Raw genomic sequence first — 25,562 nt, 5'->3', positions numbered from 1 at the left:
TTTACTCTCCATGGGCCAGAGCATGGAACACAAATCTGGTAATACTTATCTTTTGACAGGGGTAACAAAATGTAAAAATGGCTTAATAAATGTTTTACACTTGAAATTAGTACAGTTTTCTCAAGCCATGAAAAATAGATGAAGAACGATTTCTAAACACTGATTTGCGATATATTTTATTTCAAAAATTTTTTAATTTACACATTCTTTTTGAAATCCAATTTCAGATCGGTAAAATCTTTTCACTTTGTAAGAGAGATAATAGGGGATGTATTTTTACAGCTGGACAGCTTTCAGTGTGAACAAACAGGAAGTAGCTTCTGGTGTGACCTAAAAGGACACCTTGGAAACTTGCACAGAAGAACCCCAAATCTGAAAGGGGTCAGGTGCAGCTCCGGAACTGATGATGAACTCTCTGATCTTTGAGGACTAGCGTGGATCAGACTGGACCTATTCCAGCCTGCCTGTTTTTGGAGGCAGCGACCCTCCTCCCCTCCCAGAAACCTCTGGAGGGATGCCCAGCCCAAACTTAGAAGCAGGGTGACCTATGACCTCCACCACCTGCCTTCAATTTTCTGTCCATCCCAAAGCACGCCCTACTGTTTCCCCAACACCCCACTGAAACTATCTTCTGTCCCCTTGTCATGCGTTGTGCATTCTCTCCTCACATCCTTGCTAAGGGTCCCATCCTTTTATTTAACCGCAACTTTTTGATGCTGAAGTCCGCAGCCCAAGCTTACCACCTCTCCACACCCATTCTGAATCCGGCCCTTCCACCAGACTGTCCTGTCTTGGAATTCCTGTAACATCCATTCCATACATTTGACACGCAATCATCTATTTCTTGTGGTGTCTCTCCTCCTTCCATCCTATGGCCGAGCTGCTGCTCCGTGACCGAAACTTACACATCTGTGTCTCTCCTCTACGATCAACCAAACTCCTGGGAGACTTCTAAGAAGTGTCTAGAGTGCAGTGATTCCAGTCGGCGTGTTTCCATGTCTTTCTGACCAGCTGACGTCACTCTCTAAGTCGTGCACGTGAGAGCCAGGTGCCAGTGCTCCCGGTCAGCATAGGGACAGGACCCATGCGTGTCTGCTAATTATGCACTCTGATAATACACTCCTTCAAATATTCACAATAAGAGCTAACATATACTAAAAAGAGACAATAGGCCAAACTATCCTCCGTGTTTAGGATGACGAATCTGAAGCTTAAAAAGTTTTAGGTTATTTCTCCAAGTCACCCAAGTAAAGGGGGAGTTTCAGGACTCAAACGCAGGTCAGACTTACTCCAATATACTTGCTTCTTCTTAAGAATAGTTATCTAGGGAATAAATATGTCGATGGGTAAAACATGGGGCACCAAGTTTCCTACTAACACTTTAACCCACTAAATCTGTTTACTCAAAACTATGGCATTGCATGAGATGGAAGAACATCTGGTATAGCATCTAAAATTCAAGATAATTTTTACAGTCTTTGCTTTTACTTAATTAGCGGCAATGCTAGAAACTGTTATTAACCTCATTTTGTAGATGAGGACGCTTGCTGGTCAAATAGTCAAAGAATGTGCCCGCTGTGACTTCTCAGTCTGAGGGCCGTCCATGAATCTGTGCGGTCCCTCGTCTCTCCTGCAGACCGATGTACGTCCTCTCTCTCTGGCGCCCTGCTTACCTAGCAATTGTCTCCTGTCCCTGAACCACTAACCAGCCATCACCTTCAATTGGTGGTTTTTCCTGAGCACTTCCTCTGCAAAAAATGCATTTTATTTATTTTTGTGTTGTCAGCATATAGGAAGTCCAGAATAATGTCATTGGGTTAAAAATGACCCTATAACTTTGAAGGTGTGTGTTTATTTAAAGTTCCCATTTTTCTCTGTGGCAGAATCTCTCAGCTTTCCAGTTTGGATTAAGGCCGTTATTTCCCTTTAAACATTAAAACATGTTACTCAGGGATATAGTCCCTCAGTGAGAAACAGTAAAAACTGGCATAATACCAAGGCTGATTCAGCAAGAATGCACCTGGCAAACTGAACCGATTTTGTTTTGTACACGCTTTTAGGTTTTCTGCAGTGGGAAGCTGTAATAGGTCATATAGTAGCTGGGGACAGGATGTCACGCAAATTAGATTTTAATTCCTTGCTGTCGTATATCACCTATAATGATTCTTTTACAGATATAGAAGCCTTACATATATTTCGGTCATATAAGTCATGTAAGACTTCTATTTTATTTTAATTACCTCCCTGTATAAGTTCCTCCATATGTAGAATTAAAAGTTAAACTTGCACATATGTGTCAATGATTTGGCCAGATCATTATAGATGGTCAATTTTAAAAAGACAAACACTGTTTTATAAATACAGGATTAAGTTCAGTAAGAAATCCTGAATGCTTTAAAATGTACTCATATAGGCATATTCTAAATGTCTAAACCTTAAAAATCACTATCTATCATAACTCCATAAAATGTTTCAATTATTTCTACCAGCGTTTGGCTGAGATGTGAGTGGTAGTTGCCCTCAGTAATCCATAGTAAACAAAAATTTGTTGTGTTTCTTCAGTGTCCTAGCAATTATGTGGAATTTTGTATATTTTAAAAGTATTTTACTGTCAAAACAGCCCGATATAGTGGATATGATATCCATGTTATTGTTAGGGAAGTGAAGGTTAAGATCAACTGTTCAAAATCACACAACTTGTAAAAAATAAACCAGGTATGTTGGGCTTCCAAATCTATCCAGATTTTGTATCCTCAGTTTAATAGACAAAATGTGATACAGTAATGAGACAAGGAAAATAATCTTTGTTTTTTAATTTTTAAATGTATTTGATTTGTTAATTTACAGTCCAGGGTTTTCTTTTTAATGTATGTGAAGCTGTTGATAACATGAACAGTGATTTCATGTTGGTGTTGAAAATAGCAGGTCACTCTTTGCCATAGGGCAGAGAGGATTTGTATCAGCTAAATGAAAACTGAATATATCATTTCATATTTTTTGCTGTTATATTTTTAAAAAACTCCCTTTATTTGATGTAACTTCCTTTGTTAAAACTGTATGCTTTTAAACCAATCATATATAAAACGATAAGGGATATGAGATTTGAAAAATAAAATTTGGTACGTTAATACAAAACACCAAAGACTAACAGTTATAGCATAATAAAGTGCCATTTATTAAAATTATCAATCACAGAAATGAAGTGTGTGCTCTCTATATTGTAATAGTTAAAATTCAAAGCCAGAAAATCATTATGCAATTTCAGTGTTGACAGACTGTCTGAATTTTGTTGACTTAGGAGTTTTCCCTCCTCCTGAATTTCTGGAATATATTTAGAAGGATAAGTACTAGTTCTTTGAATGTTTGGTAAAATTCAACGGTGAAACAATTTGGTCCAGTACATGTGTTCGTTGGGAGTTTTTTGATGACTCCTTCAATCTCACTAGGTGCAATCTGTCTCTTTCAGTTTCTCTGATTCTTCCTGATTTAGTCTCGGAAGATTGTATGTTTCTAGGAATTTATCCATTTTTCCAGATTGTCCAGTGAGTTGGCTGGCATATAGTTGTTTGTAATGAATTTTGTGGGTTTAAATATTAATTGTAAATTTTTTAGGTGTAATAGCAAACCATAAAACAAAGTCTTAAGGAAAAACCCAAGTCTGCTTCTAATTGAGGGTACGTTCTATGACAAGACATTTGCAATTATTTCAAAATATTTGAAATCAAAAGTAGATCTCCTTAATTCAGTGGTTACAGTATCCCAGGAGCACCTCTCGTGAAAATAAAACGGGGCATCAGACCTCCCACTATTCTCCTTCGACTGCAGCAGCACCTGTGTGCGAGGACCCGGAGCTGCAGTGCAGCGGAGTGGGTGGAGAGCGTGTGCAGGATCTAGGAGACACGGGCTGGACAGCGGGCCCACAGGGTTCTGCCCGTCTGTGACCGGACAGCTTCCAGAACAGGTGTGGACTTTTGTTTGTCTCCATAATATGAGCCGTAACCTCATCCCGTGAGTCCCACTGAGTATCATAGGCAGCTCACAGAAGGAGTTAAATAAAGGTGGCTATTTAAAAAAATTCAATGCAAAGCATATGTTCCGTGATCATGTTACCTTACTGCATAGGTATATCACACCTACAGCAGGTGTGAAGAGTATACAGAGGGCGAACTCAGTGCCCAGGCTAGTTCTTACTAAGAAGCTCTGTTCCTAAGCCTTGCCACATAAATAAAATGTTTGTGAGTCTTTCCAGTAGAATATCAAAAGCATACAGTGAGCTTTCTGTTTGTATTTGATGTATGTAGGTGGAGACAACTTCCAGAAACATCTCTGGCTCCACCCAGCCCAGCCTCACGTGATCCAGTGGGAACACAGAGACCTGGAAACCAGGACTGTCCATTGCATAACTGTAAATGCGCTCACACACACGCACATACACACACACAACCAGGCACAGAGTCAACCCCATTCTGCTTTTAAAACAATGTAAGAACAGGTTAACATCATGTAACTATTTTATAAGTGTGACATGCCACAGGAATTGGACAGAATATCTGCTTTCCCAAGCAGAATAAGGTGATTAAAATAATTAAATGAGATAGAAATAGGAGAGAAAATGAGATGCAAAAATAACAATAAAGTTAATTATTGAGGCAGTAATATAAATCATTAAACACAGATAAAAACTCAGAATGCAATTAATCATAACTTCACATAAATGCTTAGATTATCTGGAAAGAGGAGAATCTCTGCATAGAAAAGTAACATTATTTGACATCCGTGATTTACAAATGTGAGGTTGGTCAGGTAGCAATTCCGTAGGGCCGGCAACAGCAGCAAGGGTGACAATCACGAATGGAATGCTATTTAAGCTTTTCTCCTCCACTGTCAAGCTTCCCACTGGCGGTGTCCTAGCCTCAGTCCTCACCTAAAACAAGAGAAAGGAAAATGATCACTAATGCACTTGAGTAGCCAACATATTAGTAATAATGTAGATGGACGTGTCATTTCTTCCCTTCCTGGTCTTCATGAGTCAAAGAGAAATTGAATTTTGCTGTAGCTACAGGGGTGTCCAAACTTTTGGCATCTCTGGGCCACACTGGAAGAAGAAGAGTTGTTGGGACACATAGTAAATGCACAAACCCTAATGAAAACAAAATGATCTCATAATGTTTTAAGTAAATTTACGATTTTGGGTTGGGCCATGTTCCTAGCCATCCTGGGCATGCGGCCCATGGGCTGCGGGTTGGACACACCTGCCGTGTTTAGCATGTATGTGCTCACGGGAACAGCTACTATCCCCATGTAGATATTTCCCCACTGGGAATCTTACAAATAACCCGAGGTTACATTGCTGAATCTATGAATTCATAATTATATGGTTTGTAGAACAATCTAACTTTGGATTTTGGCTCTCTCTAAAATCACATGTCAGAACAAAATAGAATCTTACCGGTATGTACAAAGAGACCAGTGGAAGTTTTTTGGGTTTTTTTTGTTGTTTGTTTGTTTGTTTTTTATCATAAACACAGGAGTAAAACTAAGGGAACATGGGTGAGGGCCTGGTGTACTACTGGAAGAATGCTACATGCATGGGAAGCGGTGTCAGGACGGGGAAGGGCTTTGCGTACACACTGGGCGTCTCTATTTTGAACCTCAACAATGGTTCTATTTAAAACTTAAACCTTAAATGACATTGCGCAGACTTGTAGGTATCTCTCAGTTTCACACTGGTGCTACAAAATGAGATAGCAGAATGAGGTCGGCAGAGATTTAGGGAGGACTTTGTTGTAGTCTCCTCGTGTCTCTAAAAGCTCAGAGGAGAATCCTGTGCCCAATGTGATAGTGTTAGAAGGCAGGGCCCTTGGCAGGTGATTAGGTCCCAAGGGTGGAACTCCCATATTTGGGATTAGTGCCCTTATAAGAGACCCAACAGGTGTCCCTAGGCCCTTCCACCGTGGAAGGATGCAAAGAGAAGTCTGCCATTGAAAGAGGGCCTCACCTGAGCATGCTGGCATCCTGATCTCAAGTGTCCAGCCTCCAGAACTGTGACAAGTAAATATTTTGTTGTTGTTTATAAGCCACTCAGTCTGCAGTAGTAGAAATGGGACTGACCATGTTTTTAGGAATGAAAGCAGAAGGAAAATGAGATGGAATATCATTCCTGCTTGCGGATACCCCCCTCCACCAGGATAGAAACAAAAATCAAGGAAAAAGAAAAATAATATATTTAAATAATACTAATGTTTTACCAATTGTCACCTTTTTCTTTACTAATTTTTAGATTAAAGATAAATCTATTCATATTGGCTGTAGATTTTTAAAAAAACACTCTAAGTAAACAGTACCTTTTGATACAAGAAATGTAAAAATGTTTCAGTATTTCTGATGTTAAGGCTGTATATTTTAGACAAAGAAAATCTAACTGGAAAAGGGCTAGGTAGTAACACAACTGATTCTGATTGTGGAATGCAGGTTATAAGCATTAACAGTGAGACCCTGTGTTCTAACGGGATATCCACAAGTGTGCTTCCTCTGGTTTGATCCAGAAGACTCCTGCAGTGTTCTCTCTCTCTCTCTCTCTCTCTTTCTCTCTCTCTCTCTCTCTCTCTCTCTCTCTCTCTTCCCCTCTCTCTCTCTCCCATGCTTTGCCTCCCAGAAAACAATTTCTGTAGTTTCGGTCATGACACAAACTAATTTCCTTAAAGATGGGTACTTGTCTTCTGAAGCCATTAAAGCACGTTGAGCAGATTTCTAACCTGTAATAAAAAGCTGTCAGAATGTCTAACTGCAGTTATATGGTTAAGGAAATAGGTAAAACATATTCATGCTTTCCAGCATAGGATGTAAGTATCAGGAATATTTTCTTGCTTCATAATTTGGAACATAAACACCCTATTTCCCTTTACAGAAAAAGATGCATATTAAATTAAAAAAAATCACTTTTCCAAAAAAATTTTGTGGTGAACATTTTACTAGTCCTGCAATGAATGTTTTGCTTCTCTTGAATTATGTAACCATGTTCAGGGGATTTGAACATAATTATTTCAGTAAAAGTGTGTAGGTCTCCTGAACTTGCATAATTTCCCATAAGAAAAGTTAATTCAGGATTACGTAAGTATATCACTCCTCCTATCCAGTTGGCCCAGAAACAGTGACTGAAGGAAATCAGAATGTTGTCAGCCACAAAAATGAGGTGAGCGTCCAGCCCTGCTTGTCCTGGGCAGCCTCCCCTCGATGACCGTTGTCGTAGCCTGCAAGTACACGGACTGCCCATAGCACCGAAAAGGCTGAAAAGTGGGAGAATATGTGAGTAAGAGCCCAAGCCCAGAGTAAGAGGATGAAAGGGAAGAAATAAACTCTGTTGAAGGTAAGAGAGGTTGACTACTATCTATGCCCTTTAGGCTGGAACTTCCATGAAGCTAAGTGATTCATGGAGGAAAACAAAATTGGCGGTGAGACTAGGGTTAGCTGAGTGAGCAGTCTGCTTTTACCAAATTATTCGTATGAATGGAAATTTCACCATTTCCGAACAAAGATCCTTGGATGGGAGTTTTAGAAGCCCTTTGGAATATTTAAGAGCTCTTGGGATGTCCTGGTGCAAATATAGTTCTCAGCCATGACAATCTACATATTATTGCAAAAAAATATAATCCATCAAGTAGCCCCAGCCATCCCAGTATTGTTTATACGAGATCTCGACATTCCTGATTTCCTGCGTCTGTCTGCTAATCTGCCCCCAGGCAGAGCACAGCAGCTGCCACAGTGCTGAGTATAAATCTGCTTACTTTATGAATGCCTCGTGGAGAACTAAGGTTGACGCCCTCCTAGCGGTGGAAAGTAAGATAGCTTTCTTGTGAGAGTCTATTGACAACCCATGCCACAGATTATTAGCTTCTTCACCCTCCATTTCAGAGCTGCTATGTTTGAGTGTCTCTTACATTAACAATGAGAAATAAGAAGAGAAACTTATAGGCAGAGATGTTTATTGCAATAATATTTATAACATTTAAATATTTGAAAGCACAAAAATGTTTAACGATAGAGGAATGGCTTCAAATAGTAGTATATTCATACCTGAGAATATTATGAAGTCATTAAAATGCTATTTTAAAAATATTTTAAATAGCAAAATATCCAATATATAATTTGAGTGAAAAAGCAGACTCAAATCTGCCTAGACATCATGCTTGTGGTTATAAAAATAGACATAATCATGTATTTATCATATAGGTATCTGTCTTGGCCGGTGTGGCTTAGTGTATTAAATGCTGGCCTGTGAACCAAAGGGTCTCAGGTTTGATTCCCAGTCAGGGCACATGTCTGGGTTGCAGGCCAGGTCCCCAGTAGTGAGTGTGCGAGAGGCAACCACACATTGATGTTTCTCTCCCTCTCTTTCTCCCACCTTTCCCCTCTCTCTATCTTAAAAAATTTATAGGTGTCTGTTTTGCATATGTATGAAACTGTGAGAATGTCCCTGTGTCCAGACACAGGTTGTACAGAACAGACATTATGAGTGCGGACTCTGGAGTCAGCCTGCCTGAATGTGAACCCCACATACCAAGTATTGCTACGTAATGAACTGATTACTAAACCTCTCCTTTCCTCAGCTCCTCCCTTTGTGCAACGGGGAAGGTAAATATAGGGTTGATTTAGGATTAGATGAGTGAATATCTATTTAGAAAAAATCGAAGTGCATAACAGAGTAAACATTACTCATTTCTCAGCTATTACGACCATCGAAATACAAACACACATTGTACGCACATACAATGACCCACGCACTTACACACACGTTCACAAAACCGTAAAACTGAGCGAAATGCTGTCAGCGAGTATTTCTGACTTTTAGATAACTTCTGTGTTTTATTTTACGTGTTTTCCTATTTCCCCAGTTTTTCTGGAATGAGCAAATAGTGTTTTTATAATGAGAACTGAAAACTTTATGCATACTAGTTAAGAACAGATGGATTGCGTTACACACATATGCTTAACATACAATGCTGTGTTAAAATACGACTCTGCTTACGATACTGCTCAGGACATGGGGTGCGCTGGAGGAATGGTTATTCAGTTAGTGCAAGTGGTAGTTGAGGAATTGGATAGTAATGAGTAATTAAAGCACATTCAACCCAAGAGATTTGCAAGAAGGCAAGTTAAAGAAAAAATTGGGATTTTAATCAGTTTAGCTAAGTCAGGATTTTATAATTCTTCAACTTAACTATATTTGGTAGGCAGCATTGAAAACTCCTGTACAAAGGGAAAGTTAGAAAATCTACAGAAAGATAAATATTTCTTTTTTATCTTTTAATATGATATCTTCATTTAATATGAGAGCAAAACAGAAAAACTTTGTTTGAAAGAGGAAAGTCTTTTATATGATCCTGAGTGTGGAAGGCAGGGCTGGGTATAGGTACATGGCATTTGTATGTAAAAAAGCCAAGAAAGTATTTGATATTTGATACGGTATTTGATATTTGATGTGGTATTTGATAAGTTTTGATTGGAAACTCCAAATTGGTAAATGCAGTTCTATATTCCTAGTTAGAATCATAAGTGAGGATTATATTTTTTAATTTTTCTATTATTTTCATGTAACAATCCTATGACTTTTCCTCAATTGCAGTAGTAGAATACATTAATACACTTTTCTGATAGAGAAGCTTTCTTGATTTTGAGAATACACACCGTATGATCGTGAGGAATGTCCACTTCTAGATCCCATTTGCGAGATTGTCTGTTCCAAGGAAGAATAAGGAATTTGATTCACGAGTAAGGTATTTAATAATAATTACTCTATCAGGTTTCTTTTTTTATTTTTTATGGAGTACTGCAAATTATTTTCTGGAAAATTTCAAATATCTAAACTTATAATTTAATGGGTTAAAGTTTTCTATAATCCTTACACTTTATAAATGTCAACCATAATTATAGTTATATTCTGTTATTAACTTTTTTGGAGTTTACTTGGGGGTGTCTATTCTTTCTTCTTGATCAATTTTGATAACAGGCTTGTGATTTGACGAGAAATTTTGGGGATTCTGTAGCTGTCCTGAATGTGTGCCCTCCCTCCCTCCCCTCTGCTTTGGGGGGGGGGTGATTTTCCTTGTCACCCTGGTCACACTCCCAGTCCTCTAGCCCACTTGCAAATCCAGAGTCAGGCAAATATCTGGCTGCATCTACACTGTTCTTTTGTGTTTCCGTGTTGCTTCCTCTGGCCAATGGAGTTTTATTTGTATGTGAAACCTTTCTGTGTTTCTAAATGACTTTTTAAAAATATGTCTTAGATTTATAAGATAAGAACAACGGCTCTCAAATTTGAGCTGTAACCTAAGTGACATCATAGGTTGGCATATCTGTGTAATGACAGTCCCTAGTTTGCTTCTTTCAATCTAGGCATATAGTTTTATTTTAGCTCAGGAAAGGGGCTCAAACTAAAATGAGTCCATCAGTAGAAAAAAAAGTAGATCTTATTTCTAATAGCTATGTTTAGAGCAGAGAAAGGATAATCAATGCATAATCTTACAGTAGAATCTTGACAAAGATTGCTTACATATTCTTATGTCAGCAACCATTTTATATATGGATGTAAAAATGATTTATCCTATTAGATTTCAGTATAATGTCTAAAATACCATTATATCACATTTGGTTTATATTTTTATGCAGCCAGAACCTTAAAAGGATCAGATATGCAATTATACCACCAAACACTTCCATTTTCCTAGATTAATGATGCTCTATAGGCTGCAATTTGGAAAATGTAACTTATTGTGCTGAAATAATAACTCATTTCATGGTATGAGTGACCCATAGAACTTAATGCAATTTTAGAGGTGTCTGATATAGTCCCAAAGAACGCCTGCGAGAAAGAGGGTCACTGTGCGAGCAAACTGCTACACGCCAGAGAAGGCTGCTGCTCAAAATGATCCAGAAATAGGGACCAAAGAGCCACAACAATGACACACAATTGTGCAAATTGCTTTATGCACAGAAGAGCAAGCAAGTGTCTGTGAGTGGTGTTTCCTTTTATTTATCTGAAAAAATGTATACCCGTTCTTTCAAAGTATTTATGATTACAGTGGGCAGTATTAGAACACTTCAATTAAACATTTTAAAATGCTCTTAATATATTTTCTTATTTGCTCATATTACAATATATGAGATAAAATACAGATATATTTCTAACCCCCCCCCCACAGTCAGAGCTAACGTGGGTAACTGGATTTTCCATGTTACACATGAATCTTCTCATTCAAAATAATTATTGTATTTCTTCTACTGCATATATAAACAACTGAAGATTTTAATTTCCTTTTTGATAATAAGATAATAAAAGGAAAATTAAGACTATTGATATTTATTATTGTCCTTAATGTTAACTAAAATAGAAGACTGTATATAAATCTGTTTTTAATGTATGTTATTTTCACTGCGCTGAAAATCAAATTTTCTTATTTGTAGTGCCTTAAATATGAGTCCCTGTGCACAGGAATGAAGAAATCAATCCAATATTCAGGGTGGGGCAAAAGAGGTTTACAATTGTTCATATGGAAAATAGTACAATAATCAATAGATAATTATCCAAGAATAAACTCTGTGTTTCACATACTCACAACTGTAAACCTACTTTTGCCCCACCCTGTATAGCTTAAAGAATTCCAGTCATGAAAAAGCATTTCCAAATGAAATGTCATTCTCTAATGTTCAATTAAATGTAAGAATAATTTTCATTTCTAATTTTATCTTTGAGTCATTTCATTCCAGAAGAAATCACGAGAGGAAAGAAAATGTATGTATCATTGTTTTCAGAATTATTTTGGGAAAGTGAGAACTATTGCTCTAATATTATAATTTAAACAACCCCGTAGAAGAGGGATACAAAGAAGTGTCTGAAATAGAATAGAATTATTTATGATGTAGTGGATTTCCTCACACAGGAATGATTAAAAGTGCAGGTAATGTTATCAGAAGGATTAGTACAATGATATGATTAGGTTTTTCATCTTCATGGTTTCCTCCAGTTCTAGTTTGCTAAGATTCGTTGAAAATTTTGATTCTCTCTCAAGCTTCCAACGGTTGGTTTTTAAAACTCCTTTATTTCTTCATACATTCAATGACTATTTGTTCAACACCTACTGCATTACCACATACCGTGTAGAAGCACAGGGCACAGAACGGTAAATAAAACAAAGACATGAGCTGTGTCCTCGTTATGTTTACACGTGGGAAGACACATGGATGTTAGAAGCGTGTACCTGTATATGCGTTTGTCTAGTGCGTAGGAGGTTGTAATTCAGTATGTGCCATGAAGGAAAGGGTCAGGTACTGTGAGATTGAGCCTCAAGTTCTATGCCATCGGGGAATGCCCATGAAGGAAATAACATTTAAGCTGTCACCTGAAACAAGAGAAAGAAGTCAGGGAAGAACGATGAACATAATGTTGTGGCCATAAAAGACAGATGGTGCTGAAAGAGAGCTATGGGTAGAGCATTGCAGTTTCAGGAAATTAAAAAAAAAATCAGTGCTGCTGAAGCATAAAGAAGGAACAGAGAAGAACATAGAAAACCATTTAGTAGGCTTACATCATTGCAAGTTTTATAGGTCATTGTAAGCAGTTCAAATATTTATTCTAAGTTTAATGGGAAGCTATTAAAAAGTTTTCACCTGGAGAGTGACATAATATAAATTGTGTTTCTACAACACCTCTTTAATGTAGGCTGTGTCCCCAAACTGACCATAGCAGTGGAAAGTAAGGATCCCGTGGGGGCAGGGATATCAGTCATCTAGACCAGAAGAGGAGCAGGAAAGGAGGTGTCAAGCTAAAAGGAGATTTAATGGAATTTCCTGATTCATTAGGGAGTGGCTGAAATAGAATGTCAAAAACTTAATAGTTTCTCAACAAGACAAGATTGCTTGGTATAGGACTTACCAACCACTGTTAATGATGATCAAAAGGGGGGAAATGCATAAAAATGTATAAAAACACATTTGAAAGCATCAGACTAGACTATGAGTTTGAAGAGAAGGAAAGCGCATGAACTGAGAGACCCACGCTCACCTGGGTTTCTCACAGGGAAGGATTTTTCAAAATGCTGTGCAGAAAAATGTGAGTAGAGCCAGACAGAGAATTCTGGTCTCACTGCAAGAGAAACAGGACATAGGAAAAAGCAGGATCAGAAACTACAGATGCGCAGGAAAGGAAAATAGTCATAGCTGAGTACAAGCTCAAGGCTGACTCACACATATAGTCATATTAGTATAAACTCCAGACATTGAAAACCCAATTGTCAGTGAAACCGCATTGAGAGGAGGTGTGGTGTTCAGGGAGGAAAATGCCATGTGTATGTCTGGTGAAGTAACAGGGAATTAAATCATGTATTCTAGTGGGAGATCAACCGATAAAGCAAACAGTGGGGGTGGACACCTTGTCAAAGCTTGGCTGAAAAAACCAAAAGAAGCAAATAATATGCCAATGATAGGAAATGCTGTTTATCTCAACAAACCTTTTAGGAATAGTTGATTCTATGAAATATGTATGTGTATAGCTTTGATTAAAAATTAGAAAATAAAGATTGATAGTAATGTGCTTTGATAGATATGAATTTTCAGAATGTACTATTCCACCAATGTCTCTAATGACTTTAAGAATCCACTGAATTATGCAGATGTTAAGAGATTTGTACCAATAATATCAATCCACAAAAGGTTATGTATTTTCTTGCAAATCAGAAATATTAAGGTATTTCTAAAATTGATGATGCACAGTTTAACTTACCAAATTGGGTTATAAGGTACAAATGTTATAAAATTTGAAGGGTGTACAAGAAAATGATAAAAGGAGAAATACAGCTAAACTGGAGTAACTCAAACTCAAACAGTAATTCTGCATTTAAGATCTGTAAACATGCACTGTGAAAGCTACTGACATGCGTAACTTCCTTTTCCACACAGTGTACTCTTTTATTCAGAGAAGAGACATTCCAGAAAGTCACTGGTAACAATAAAACAGTTAGAATGCTGTTATGACTGATATTTTTCAATATAAATAGGAGTAACCAGATAATTAATTTACACATTAAAATTTCAGAGGGAAGCAGTAAGGACAAAGTGTGGGACAACAATGGTGGATATTTTTAATTTGCATCTCGAGGTAAAAATGGATCATTGCTAAGTGGTCCAGAGAAAGCCAAATAACAACAGTAAAGGAATATATATGGCAACAGAAGACCAGGCTTTGGGTGGTGAGCATACCGGGCAATATTCAATGATGCGTTATAGAAGTGCACACCTGAAAGTTATACAATCCTATCCACCAATGTCACCCCAAACACAAACGATCGGGTTGTCAGAATGTGGGCCTCTGTCTCCCACTCCTCTGGTTCTTAAGTCAGGCAGAGGTCAGTTGAGTCGTAGAACAGTTCAACAGGGAAAATATGTTTTCACTTTATATCTTAGCAATATACATTTAGTGTTGGTGAAGTGCATTGTCAACAGGGAAAGGGACAAACCTATAACATGATATCAAAAGATATATCCCCATATGTCCAATAATTACTGACCCAGAGACTTCCATTTCACAAAAATAAAGCATAAAAAGAAGGAAGCACAAATAATGCCTCTGATAAATTATTTCTAAGCAGCAATAAGTTTCCCAAGATTTATTGTGAAGATAATAAAAGTTAATATGTGTGAAGCCATTACTTCACTGGCTCAATACTTAGTCGATGGTAAGTAATTTCTATTACTTCCTTTGCTATATTTTTGCAGACGCCCTTATGTCACTAAGCTATCTGTCAAGTTTCATCTTGATAGTGTGTATTATTAATTTATTAAAAGTTTTGCAATGTAAGAGGAACTTTTTATTATGTTAATTATAAAATAAATGCCAGGGATTATGCCAGGTTTTACAGATATATTATTCCAATCTCCATAACAACCATACAATCAGTAGTATTACAATTTTTAAAGTGATTTGTCTAAGATCAAATAATGTAGCAAAAGCTAGAATTGAAATTGAAATTAAACTGAGATCCTTCAATAGAACCTTCCATATATAAAAGAAGAAAAAATAAAATTATTTCAAAGGGCCATAATTTATATACAGATACATACACACACATATACACATGAAGTCTGTCTGCAAAAATCCCAGCCATTGTTAGTAGGTTTGCATGACATTGATGTAACTTGGCAGCCAAGGAGAAGTGGACTGGAACATGCATATGTGAACAATGACAACTTCACTGTACTAGTCAGTGGGGTGGTAAACACCACTGAGTGAGCACATATACTGTGTGGCCGTCTCATTCAAAATGAGCGAGTAGAGCAATGAATCTGCATCAAATTTTGCATTAAGCTTGAACATTCCTCTTTGGGAACTACTCAGATGACTCAGAAAGCCACAGCCATGGGCAACTGGTGATTGGCAGATTCATCAAAACAATGTGCTTGCTTATGCATCACATCTCATGCGGAGTATTTTGGTGAAACATCAAATCACCCCAGTGACTCATTCCCCCTACAGCCCAGATTTGGTGCCCTGTGGCTTCTGGCTTTTCCAAAAACTAAAATCACCTTTGAAAGCAAAGAGACTTCTAAGAACAATCTGACAGTAACCAGAGGGGAGGTGGGAGGGAATAATGGGTGGAAAGCAGGGAAGCGTTTTCATTATAAAGGACACATGGGCAAAACCAAGAGGGAGTGGAATCAGGAGAGGTAGGTGGAGGTGTCTGGGACAACGGGGAATGGTGGGGGGAAAATGCAGACATCTGTATTTGAGCAACAATAAAATTTTTTAAAAATGGTGAAAAAAGAAAAAGAAAGGGAAGAGATTTCAGACTGTTGATGAGATTCAGGAAAATACAATGGGGCAGCTGATAGAGATTGGAAGAACTGTGTGAGGTCCCAAGGCGCCTACTTTGAAGGGGACTGAGGCATCATTGTCCTGTGTACAGTGTTTCTTGTATCTTCTATGTTCTTCAGTAAGTATCTCTACATTTCATATTGCATGGCTAAACACCTTCTGGACAGACTAAAATCATATATATGATTTTAAAATGTGTGATATTTTCCTATTACAAATTCCTAGAATAAAATATGACAGAGAACCACTTAGTTAATTCAGTTTTTCTAGAATAGACATTGGCTTCAAATTTTCCTTCCCTGTTTTGTTTTTTACTATAATATATTTAAATAGATAAGCATATATGGGAAATACGGAGTTAGCATTGAAGGAAATCTTGCTTTTCCTCTAATGTTCATTGCTATTTGCAGAAGGAAGGAATGTAAGTCCTCCCTGCCTCGCAGCTTGCTCTGCACTTGCCAGCATGGCGGCCGTGAGCTGCCAGTGGCTGCTGAGCAACAGTGATGTCTGCTCCCGACAGGGCTGTGCCACTTTACGTGCAAAATGAACACAAACTTCACAAGAATATTTCATTCCTAATCAGGTATAATTGACACATACATTATATTAGTTGTAGGTGTGCAGCATAATGATTCAATATTTGTATATACTGCAAAGTGATGACCACGGTAAAAATCTCATTACCATTTGTCACCATACATAGTTACAAAAAATTATTTTTCTTGTGATGAGGACACTTAAGATTTTTTCTTAGCCACTTTCAAACATGCAATGCAGTATTATTAGCTCTGGCCTCCGTCTCCGTGCCACACATCACATCCCTGGGACTTCTTTACTTTTTAACCAGGGGCTGTTTTCACGCATTTTGCCCACCCTTCCCCAACCACCCCTCCTCTGGCAACCAGAGATCTGGTCTCTGAATCCATGAGCGGCTGCTTGTATTTTTTAGATTCCACAGGTGAGTGAAGTCACAAGGTATTTGTTTTCTGTGACATTTCACATAGCAAAGTGTCCTTAAAGTTCATCTATGTCCTTACAAATGGGGCGATTTTATTTTGTGTGGACATGTGCATATATATCACATCGCACCTTCTCTGTCCATTCCATCAGTGGACACTCTGGTTTTCCCTGTCTTGTCTGTTGCCAACAGTGCTGCAGTGAACCAGGGTGGCAGACAGCTTCTCAAAGTAGTGTTTTTGTTTCCTTTGGATAAACTCCCAGAAGTGCAATTGCTGGTCACGCGGTAGCCCTGCTTTCAAGTTCTGAGGCTTCCCCACACTGTTTTCCACGGTGGCTGCACCAAGTTACATTCTCGCCAACAGTGTGGGTTCCCCTTTCTCTGCATCCTCGCCAACATTTGTTATGTCTTGTCCTCTTGATAATAAACATTCTAACTTGTGTGAGGTGATCTATTATTTTGGGTTTCGTTTGCATTTCCCTGATGGTTAGTGGTGTTCAGCATCTTTTCATATGTCTGTTGGCCATTGGTATGTCTCCTTGGAAAATTGTCTGTTCAGATCTTCTGCCCATTTTTAAATTGGGTTGTTTGGGTGTTTTTGGCTATTGAGGTTGTAAGTTTACTTTATATAAAATCTTCAATGTTAACCCCTTATCAGATACATGATTTGCAAGCAGTTTCTCCCGTTCAGTAGGTTGGCTTGTCTTTTGTTGATGGTATCCTTTGCTGTGCAGAAACTTTTTAGTTTGATGTAGTCCGACCTGTTTATTTTTCCCACTGTGCCTTTGCTTTAGAAGTCAAGTTTAAAAAATCAGCATCAAGACCAATGCCTAGACGCTTGCACCTGTGTTCTCGTCTTATGGTTTTAGGAATTACATTCAAATCTTTCAGCCATTTTGAGCTCATTTTAGTCATCTCTTTTCATTCTTTATCATGTACAGTTTTCCCAACATGACTTATTGAAGAGATTGTCTTTTCGTTATTACATATTCTTGGCTCCTTTGTAGTAAATTGGTTGACCATGTATGTGTAGGTTTATTTCAGGGCCCTCTACTCCGTTCCATTAATCCATATGTCTTTTTATGCCAATACGATAATGTTTTGATTACGATAGCTTTGTAATAAATAGTTTGAAATCAGGGAGTGCATAGCCTCCAGATCTGTTGGCTATTAGCCTTTAGTGATTTCATAAGGATTTTATGTTTTTCTTTCTATTTCTGTGAAAAATGCCATTGGAATTTTGACAGGAGTTGCATTGAATCAGTAGCTTGCTTTGGGTCATGTGAACATTTTAATGGTATTATTTTTTTTGCAATTCATGAGCATAGAATACCTTTCCACTTACTTGTTTATCACATTTTTATATTTATTGCATATTGATAATGGTAATATGTTGGAGAAGTTGGGCTAAATGTACCATATTACTACAGTTAATTTTATCAACTTCTTTTTTCTTTTTTTACATGGCTTATACCTGGATCACATTGTATTTCTGTTACCCAGCACTGTTTGAAAATTTAATTTCCAAAGCTGGAAACTGAGTAGAATAGAGAGTGGGTCAGGTCCTTTTGAGAGAATGCTTAATATTCTTTAGTCATACAAAACTGCTGATCTAACTCGCTGTAGAAGCCACAAGGAAAATCTTAGGAATGAGAGAATATTGTGCATTATTAAACACATTTTCTGTACTTATTCTTAAGATAATTTGCTTCCCTGGTTTATTATCAATCATTCAGTATTGCCAATGTATTATATTAAATCCCAAGTAACATTTCAATGACCTAGAGTGACTACATCACAAGTCTAGACCATAAAACACTGAAGAAACGTGTTAGCAGTGAACCATCTTTGCATAACTTCATACATTTTTGGTTAGACGATACTTGAAGTACCAAACCTGGATTATAGTAGACAGTATAGAAACTGTGGTATGAAGCGTACCACAATCAGGGCCAAGCAGAAAACCTTTAACATGAATGGATGGAAGTCGACTATTTATGCCGTATCTCCTGAAATAGCTCATATTCTTTTTTTTTCCCCGCCAAGAGTTCCTGTTGGAACAAGAGGGGAAAATTTGGCAGAAAAATGATAGAGAGTGAAAGGGGAAAGTGAAAACCACCCCTTTGGCCATTGAAGAGCTGCTTACAAAATGCACACTCTTCTGAAGTAGAGGGCGGAGAGAAATTAAAGCAGGGCAGAAAGCAGACCAAGCAGGGATGGAGGTGGGGCAGAAGTAGAGAGAGGGAAACCAAAGCCCCAGGCCGTGCTGCGGTCGGGCGGGCAGGTCCTGATGCTTCCTGACAGAAGCGCCAGGCTCTCTCCACCCCAGAGTTTCAGCGTACTGTTTCCCAGTGCTGCGGAAACGTTTTAAGAGTTTTCGATGTGTGATAGGTATTTTAATAGGAAGGTGTCAGAGCATTTCAAATATGACTAACTGCCAAATTGCTACAGTTCTCGTTGCTTGAAAGTCAACAGCTGGAACAAATTTTATTCTTATCCCTCGTCCCTGTGAGTCACCATCTAAATCGTCAAGGTAACTGCCATTTCGGTTACAATTTTGAGCTCGTCATGTTTTCTCTATTCCACTGGGACCACAAGTTATGAATTCTGCAAAAAGTTTTAAAAAATGAGTTTATTAAAATGTAGGTAGTTTGACCTGAATATATGTCTCTTCATATAGGAAAATTTAAATCAACAAAACAGTTAACAGAAGAAAATGAACAGCAAGGACATTTGATTGAAGAAAAATATGAGGAAGGGAAAGGAAGTCAGAATAAACATTCCAAGAAAACAGATTCTGAAATTGTGTGTACATTTAACTCTCTTAGGCATTCCCCTCAAGTTGCGATATGAAATGACCTTTGAGATGGAAACGTGGAGCATTAGAAGCAGAGACTATGATTAGATAATGACTAATATTAGAGATAAGAGAAAGGTAAATCAAAACATGTAAAAGAGATTTTGAAGTTGTCCTGAGTAAAGTTGCTAGGAGCCATGAAAATGTAGCAAACTTGAAAAGCTCTCTCATAATTCAGAGGGCAAAAAACCCCTAAATGTTTAAGATGTTTGGAGAGATAATAATGCAGGAAAAAAAGACAGGGCAAACATATATTGGCATTGCTGAAGGAATAATTGATGATAACCAGGAGGAAAGAAAACACAGAAAAGAAAAACAAATAACAAATAACACTGCATCTAAAATTTTCCTCAGGTGAAATTTAAACACTTAAACATACAAACCAAATGAGCTCTTTACAATTACATTAAAGTTAACTACACACTTATATTAGGATGTTTCCTTTTCACCCAAAACAACTTTAAGATATATATGGTCTAAAAAATACTAATCTGGGTCTAATCCCCACTGTATAAATTAATAAATATGAATTTGACTGTGATCCTTGTTAGAAGTTTAAATGTACATGATACTATGACTATTAACTGGACAGAGGAAATAAAAAAATACTCAGGGAACTGCCCCCCAAGACACACGGACACACAAATAGACTTCTGTCCTCTGAACAGTGACACAAATTTAGGAATTCAAGAATTTGGAAATCGTGGTATGGGTTGACCGATTATGTTCATCATTGATTTACATCTAAAGCTTTAACAGTTATCAATGAAGTCATGGTAAAATAAAATTTACTTAATAAAACTATGCATTTTAATCTTCAGCTTCTATATTTTTACTTGTGTGTTTCTACAAGGGCAGCAAGAACAGAGGCAAATAGAAAAATGAGCAAGTCTTCATCTGGGGGATATTTGAAATGTAATTGTACTCCAAGATTTCACAAAATAACTGCAATGACTCGTAGTAGAAACGAAATCCGAATGGAGCCCCCAGACCCAGGGTGGAGGAGGAAGCGTGGAAGCAGGGGCCTGCAGGAGGCCAGAGAACAGACAGCAGCCAGCACGCATGGGCAAGGATGAGAAAGCTCACTAATTTATTTGTGACATTTTTTGTTACTATTTTATGCCGTTTTCTAAAAGACAAAGCTCTCATTGACTCAAAGCAACACCCATTTGTATTCCATATAAAAGAGACCCATGCGTGGATCTGGAAAAATGGGAGAGGGCACGCTGAGCATGGCCCCCTGTCCCCTTCCCCACTGCTTCCTGCCCCTCGCCCTGCCCTGCATCTGCTGTCCTCCTCTCGGACCCGGACCCTGTCTCGGTAATAATTCTTACCACTTTCTTTGTGGGCACACGTGGGCAGCTCCAGGGGCGCTTCTCGAGTTTGGATTTCTACCAGAGCTGTAGGAGTGCAAACTGGGGGGGGTCACACGGTGATGAACGGGGCAGATGCTGTGGGCAAAGATGCAGACCTGCCTGCCTTGGGGGCACTTTGGTTCCTGGTTGCAGGTCCTAGCTCAGCCCCTATGAAGGCCTTTGTGGAAACTGCGTGTGCTTCCCTGTGGCTTTTATTCCAAAAATGCCCTTCTGATCCCCAGGACCTGGTGAATTTAAAGGCATTGGTCGTTTGCCTGTCTTGGGATCTCCACGGTGGGGAGAGAGAGAACTTGAGTAGACAGGGGCTGAAGGCAGAGAACTGTCTCCTGGCAACTCACCAATGTGACAATTTTCCAGTGTCTCCAACACAGCACACTGTTAGAACAGACACTGCTGAGTATTCCACAACCATCTGGTTTTCCGCAGCCAAAGGACCAGTATCTTCAAATGCATGGCTACTGAGGGGATCCAGAAAATGATATATAGGACGGTGTTCCACAGTACTACTCAGATTGGTAGACAGTAGTCCTATGAGGATGAAACCAGAATACGAGAACTCTATTTTGTAACAACAAAAATAAAAGGTGACATCATATGAGTTCAAATTTAATTCCTGGTAACTCTGCTCCAAATAAGAGAAAATGGATCACCCCAGGCCAAGGCTACTGCCAACGACAACTAGAAACTAAATGGCCAAATTGCAAAATCGTATTTTTGAAGGCATCTGAAATGTTCAGGTGCAACAGAACTGGATGGGCTGAAACGGCGGAGATGAGAGAACCTTGTGGGTGTGAGCTGATGACCTCCAGGCATTTTTCCTGGAGGAGATAGTGGTTCTGCCTCGGCTTGGCATGAGCACAAAGTCACTGCCAGGTGGGGCTGGGAGGAAATGAGATGGCCTTCCAGGGACCACAAGGGACTGGAGTGACAAATTCAAGGCTTGAAGGCCAGATTTCCCAAAACACAGGCGAATTCTGAGGTGGTCGGGAGCCAAGGCTTCTGAAAAGAAGAAAAGTCTCCCATAATGCCACTAGAAAACGTGGCCCAGAAATAAAGCAAGCGATGACAGCCTCAGAGAAAGCAGAGAGTCACCCGAGGGCATCTACCAGTCCTGGGTAAAGCTAGAGAATGAGAATAGCAAATGAACCTGGGGACCAACAAAGAAGAGAATTGTAATCGGGGAGAAACAAGAGAAAAAACAGAGTAAAAGTAAATAGTTACCTATTATTTTCAAAGAGGTTAATACTTTGTATCCATGGAACATAAAGATGATTATTCTTACAGCAGAAAAAGAAAAAGCTTGAGTTAAAAATAAAAGGACTAAAATTTTTACTGTGAATAATGTCATTTTATTAAATTGTGATATACTAAGTAATTAAGCATAAAAGATAAAGACAAGGAATTTAGGAATGTTGGAAAATGGAAATTCCAAGATGATGAGCTGTACCAAAATAAGAATTCAGTCCCAATTAGTTTATCACATATCATTGTTCATTTGGAATTGATTTACTGAGAAATAGAAAAAGTATAAAGAGAAAAATGGGCACAGAGAACATTGTAGAAGTAAATTAAAATAGGCAATGATTTAGAAATGAATCATGTTAACAGATAAAAATGTATTGAAATCAGAAATAACCATTCTCCAGCTTTCTGCTCCGTCTGGTATAATGTGCCCCAAGTTCACACGCAGTGGGAGGGGCTCCACTCCAACCAAGGCAAGGATGCTTTGGAGAGATTATTTTGTTTCCCATACCAATCACATTCTTGTTCCTAAAAATAAGCTGGGGCAGGCCAGGGCACCGAAGGCCTTTGCGTTTTGCAGGGAAATATGCACAATGCATTTATTAGCTCTACACTCATCTTTAACGTCTGTGTAACAGCTCCTCCCGGGCTATGGACCCAAGACCATATTTTCAACAGCCTGATTTAAAGTCACCTGTCTAACAGCTCCTTTCTGCATGTATTTTTATTAATCTCTGTAAGAGTCAAGTTGTAAGACAGGCATTATTAAAAACATGACAATCACCTGTGGCAAACTATTTTCTGTGCATATTATTTCACATTTTACATGCATCTGTGGCACAGCAATAAAATATTAAATTTCCCTACCACAAATCATTTTTGTAGGTTGTTCAATGCAAACTCTGCTTAAGTTCTCTGATAGCTAGTGATGTTGAGCATCGTTCCATGTGTCTGTTGGCCATCTGTAGGTCCTCTTCGGAGAAATATCTGATCGGGTCCTCTGTCCATTTTTAAATCATATTGTTTGTTTTTTGGTGTTAAGTTGGATGATTTCCTTATGTATTTTGAATATTAACCCCTTACCAGGTGCATCATTGGTGAATATCTTCTTCCATTCAGTAGGTTGTCTTTTTGTGTTGTTGGATTCCTTCACTGTGCAAAAACTTTAGTTTGATCTTTAGTATCATCTAATTTCTTTTCTTTTTGTTTCCCTTGCCTGTGGGGACATATCCAAAAATACTATTAAGAGTGAGCTCAAAGAGTTTACTGCCCATGTTTTCTTCTAGGAATTGTATGGTTTCAGGTTTTATATTTTAGTCTTTAATCCGCTTTGAGTTTATTCTTGTATATGGGTAACAAAGCGGCCTTTTCATTTTTTGCCATGTATCTGTCCAGTTTTCCCAACACCATTTATTGAACAGACTGTCTTTACCCCCTTGTGTGCTCTTGCCTCCGTTGTCACAGGTTAATGGACCACATGGGTGAGGGTTTGTTTGTGGGCTCTCCATTCTGTTCCGTTGATTTATGTGTCTGTTTTTATGCCAGTACCAGGCTGTTTTGATCACGATTGCCTTGTATCAATAGTGTAATTCAATATTGGGTAGTGTGATAATTCCAACTTTTTTTTTTTCTCAATATCACTTGGCTATTCAGGATCTTTTGTAGTTCCATATACATACTAAGTTTATTTATTCTATTTCTGTAAAAAATGCTATTGGTATCTTGATAGGGATTGCATTGAATCTGCAGATTGCTTTTTGTAATATGGACATTTTGATGATGTTAACTTCTCCTACCCATGAGTGTGATATGTCCTTCCATATATTTGAATGTTCTCAGTTTCTTTCTTCAATGTCTTAATAGTTTTCAGAGTACAGGTCTTTTACCTCCTTGGTTAAATCCATTCCTAGGTAATTTATTCTTTTTCATGTAACTATAAATGGGACTGTTTTCTTAATTTCACTTTCTGATAGTTTGAAATTGGTGTCTAAAATGCAACTGATATCTAAATACTAATTTTGCATGCCACTACTTTACTGAATTCATTTATCAGTTCTAATGGTTTTTGGTGGAATCTTTAAGATTCTCTATGGTATCATGTCATCTGCAAATAATGATAGTTTTACTCATTTCTTTCCTATTTGGATGCCTTTTACTTCTTTTTCTTATCTGATTTCTTTGGCTAGGACTTCCAATACTATGTTGATTATGTGATAAAAGTTGATATCCTTGTTTTATTCCTGATCTTAAAAATATGTTTTCAGCTTTTCACTACCGAGTGTGTTAGCTGTGGGTTTGTCATATGCAAACAGTCATATACAAGCCTTTACTATGTTGAGGAGTGTATCCTCTCTCCCATTTTGATGAGAGTTTTTTTTTTTATCATAATGGATGTTGGATTTTGGCAAACATTTTTTCTTATCTGTTGATATGATCATATGATTTTTTTGTCCTACATTTTGTTTATGTGGTATGTTATGTTAGTTGATTTTCAGATACTGAACCAGGCTTGCATCTCAGGACTAAGGCACACTTGATCATAGTTCGTGATCTTTATCGTGTATTGCTGAATTCAGTTTGCTGATGTTTCATTGAGGATTTCTATGTTGATGTTCATCAGGGATGTTGGCCTATAATTCTCTTGCTTGTAGTGTCTTTGTCTGGCTCTGGTGTGTGACCAATTATTTTGAAGGAAGGATGCCTAAGAGGGCAAGCAGGGATCCAGAGGCTAAAGTGAAAATCCACTTTACCCTCTTGGGAACCAGCTACCATTCTGGAAGCACAGGCTGCACTATTCAGTGATCAGAAACTACCCACATGGAGAAAAAGCCCCAGGACACGGACATCTGAGTGAGACCATCTCCCACACCCCACACCAAACTCTGAGCTGAATGCAAGCTCAAGAGCAACCAAGCCAATTCCAATATCACACACAGCAGAAGAACCAACTTTTCAAGCACAGTCAACACTTAGAATCTTGAATAGCAAGAATCATTGGTCTTTTTGCCACTAATATTTAGCATAATTTGCTAAACAGCAAGATATAACTAAAAACAATGTTTTTTGTTTCCAACATTCAGTAGGGGAATCATTGAAGCCAAGAATAGTCTTAAACCATTATCTGTACAAACCAAAGGTCCACTAAGCAAATCCCATTCCTGAGTGAGGCTTAGCCCTCTCCTAGTGCTCTCTTCTACAATCCTGTCTGCTTAACCCACTGTGCCTCGATTCCCTCATGAGGGTTAGGAAAACAATAGGCCCCAGCAC

General features: G+C 38.2%; 1 protein-coding gene across 1 annotated transcript in view; it reads right to left on the bottom strand.

Moving 5' to 3' along the window:
- Positions 1-3,174: 3,174 nt before the first annotated feature.
- The window catches only part of CCDC102B (coiled-coil domain containing 102B), a 143,452-nt gene continuing 121,064 nt past the window's right edge, over positions 3,175-25,562 (bottom strand). Inside the window, exon 8 of the mRNA XM_045187626.3 lies at positions 3,175-4,924. Within this exon, the coding sequence (XP_045043561.2) occupies positions 4,921-4,924 (4 nt within the window). The 3' untranslated portion in view covers positions 3,175-4,920. The remainder of the gene's footprint in view (positions 4,925-25,562) is intronic.

The sequence above is a fragment of the Desmodus rotundus genome, chromosome 10, assembly GCF_022682495.2.
Source record: "Desmodus rotundus isolate HL8 chromosome 10, HLdesRot8A.1, whole genome shotgun sequence".
NCBI lineage: Eukaryota > Metazoa > Chordata > Mammalia > Chiroptera > Phyllostomidae > Desmodus > Desmodus rotundus.
The sequence above is the reverse complement of the archived record's forward strand: the minus strand, read 5'-3'. Positions and strand labels throughout refer to the sequence as shown.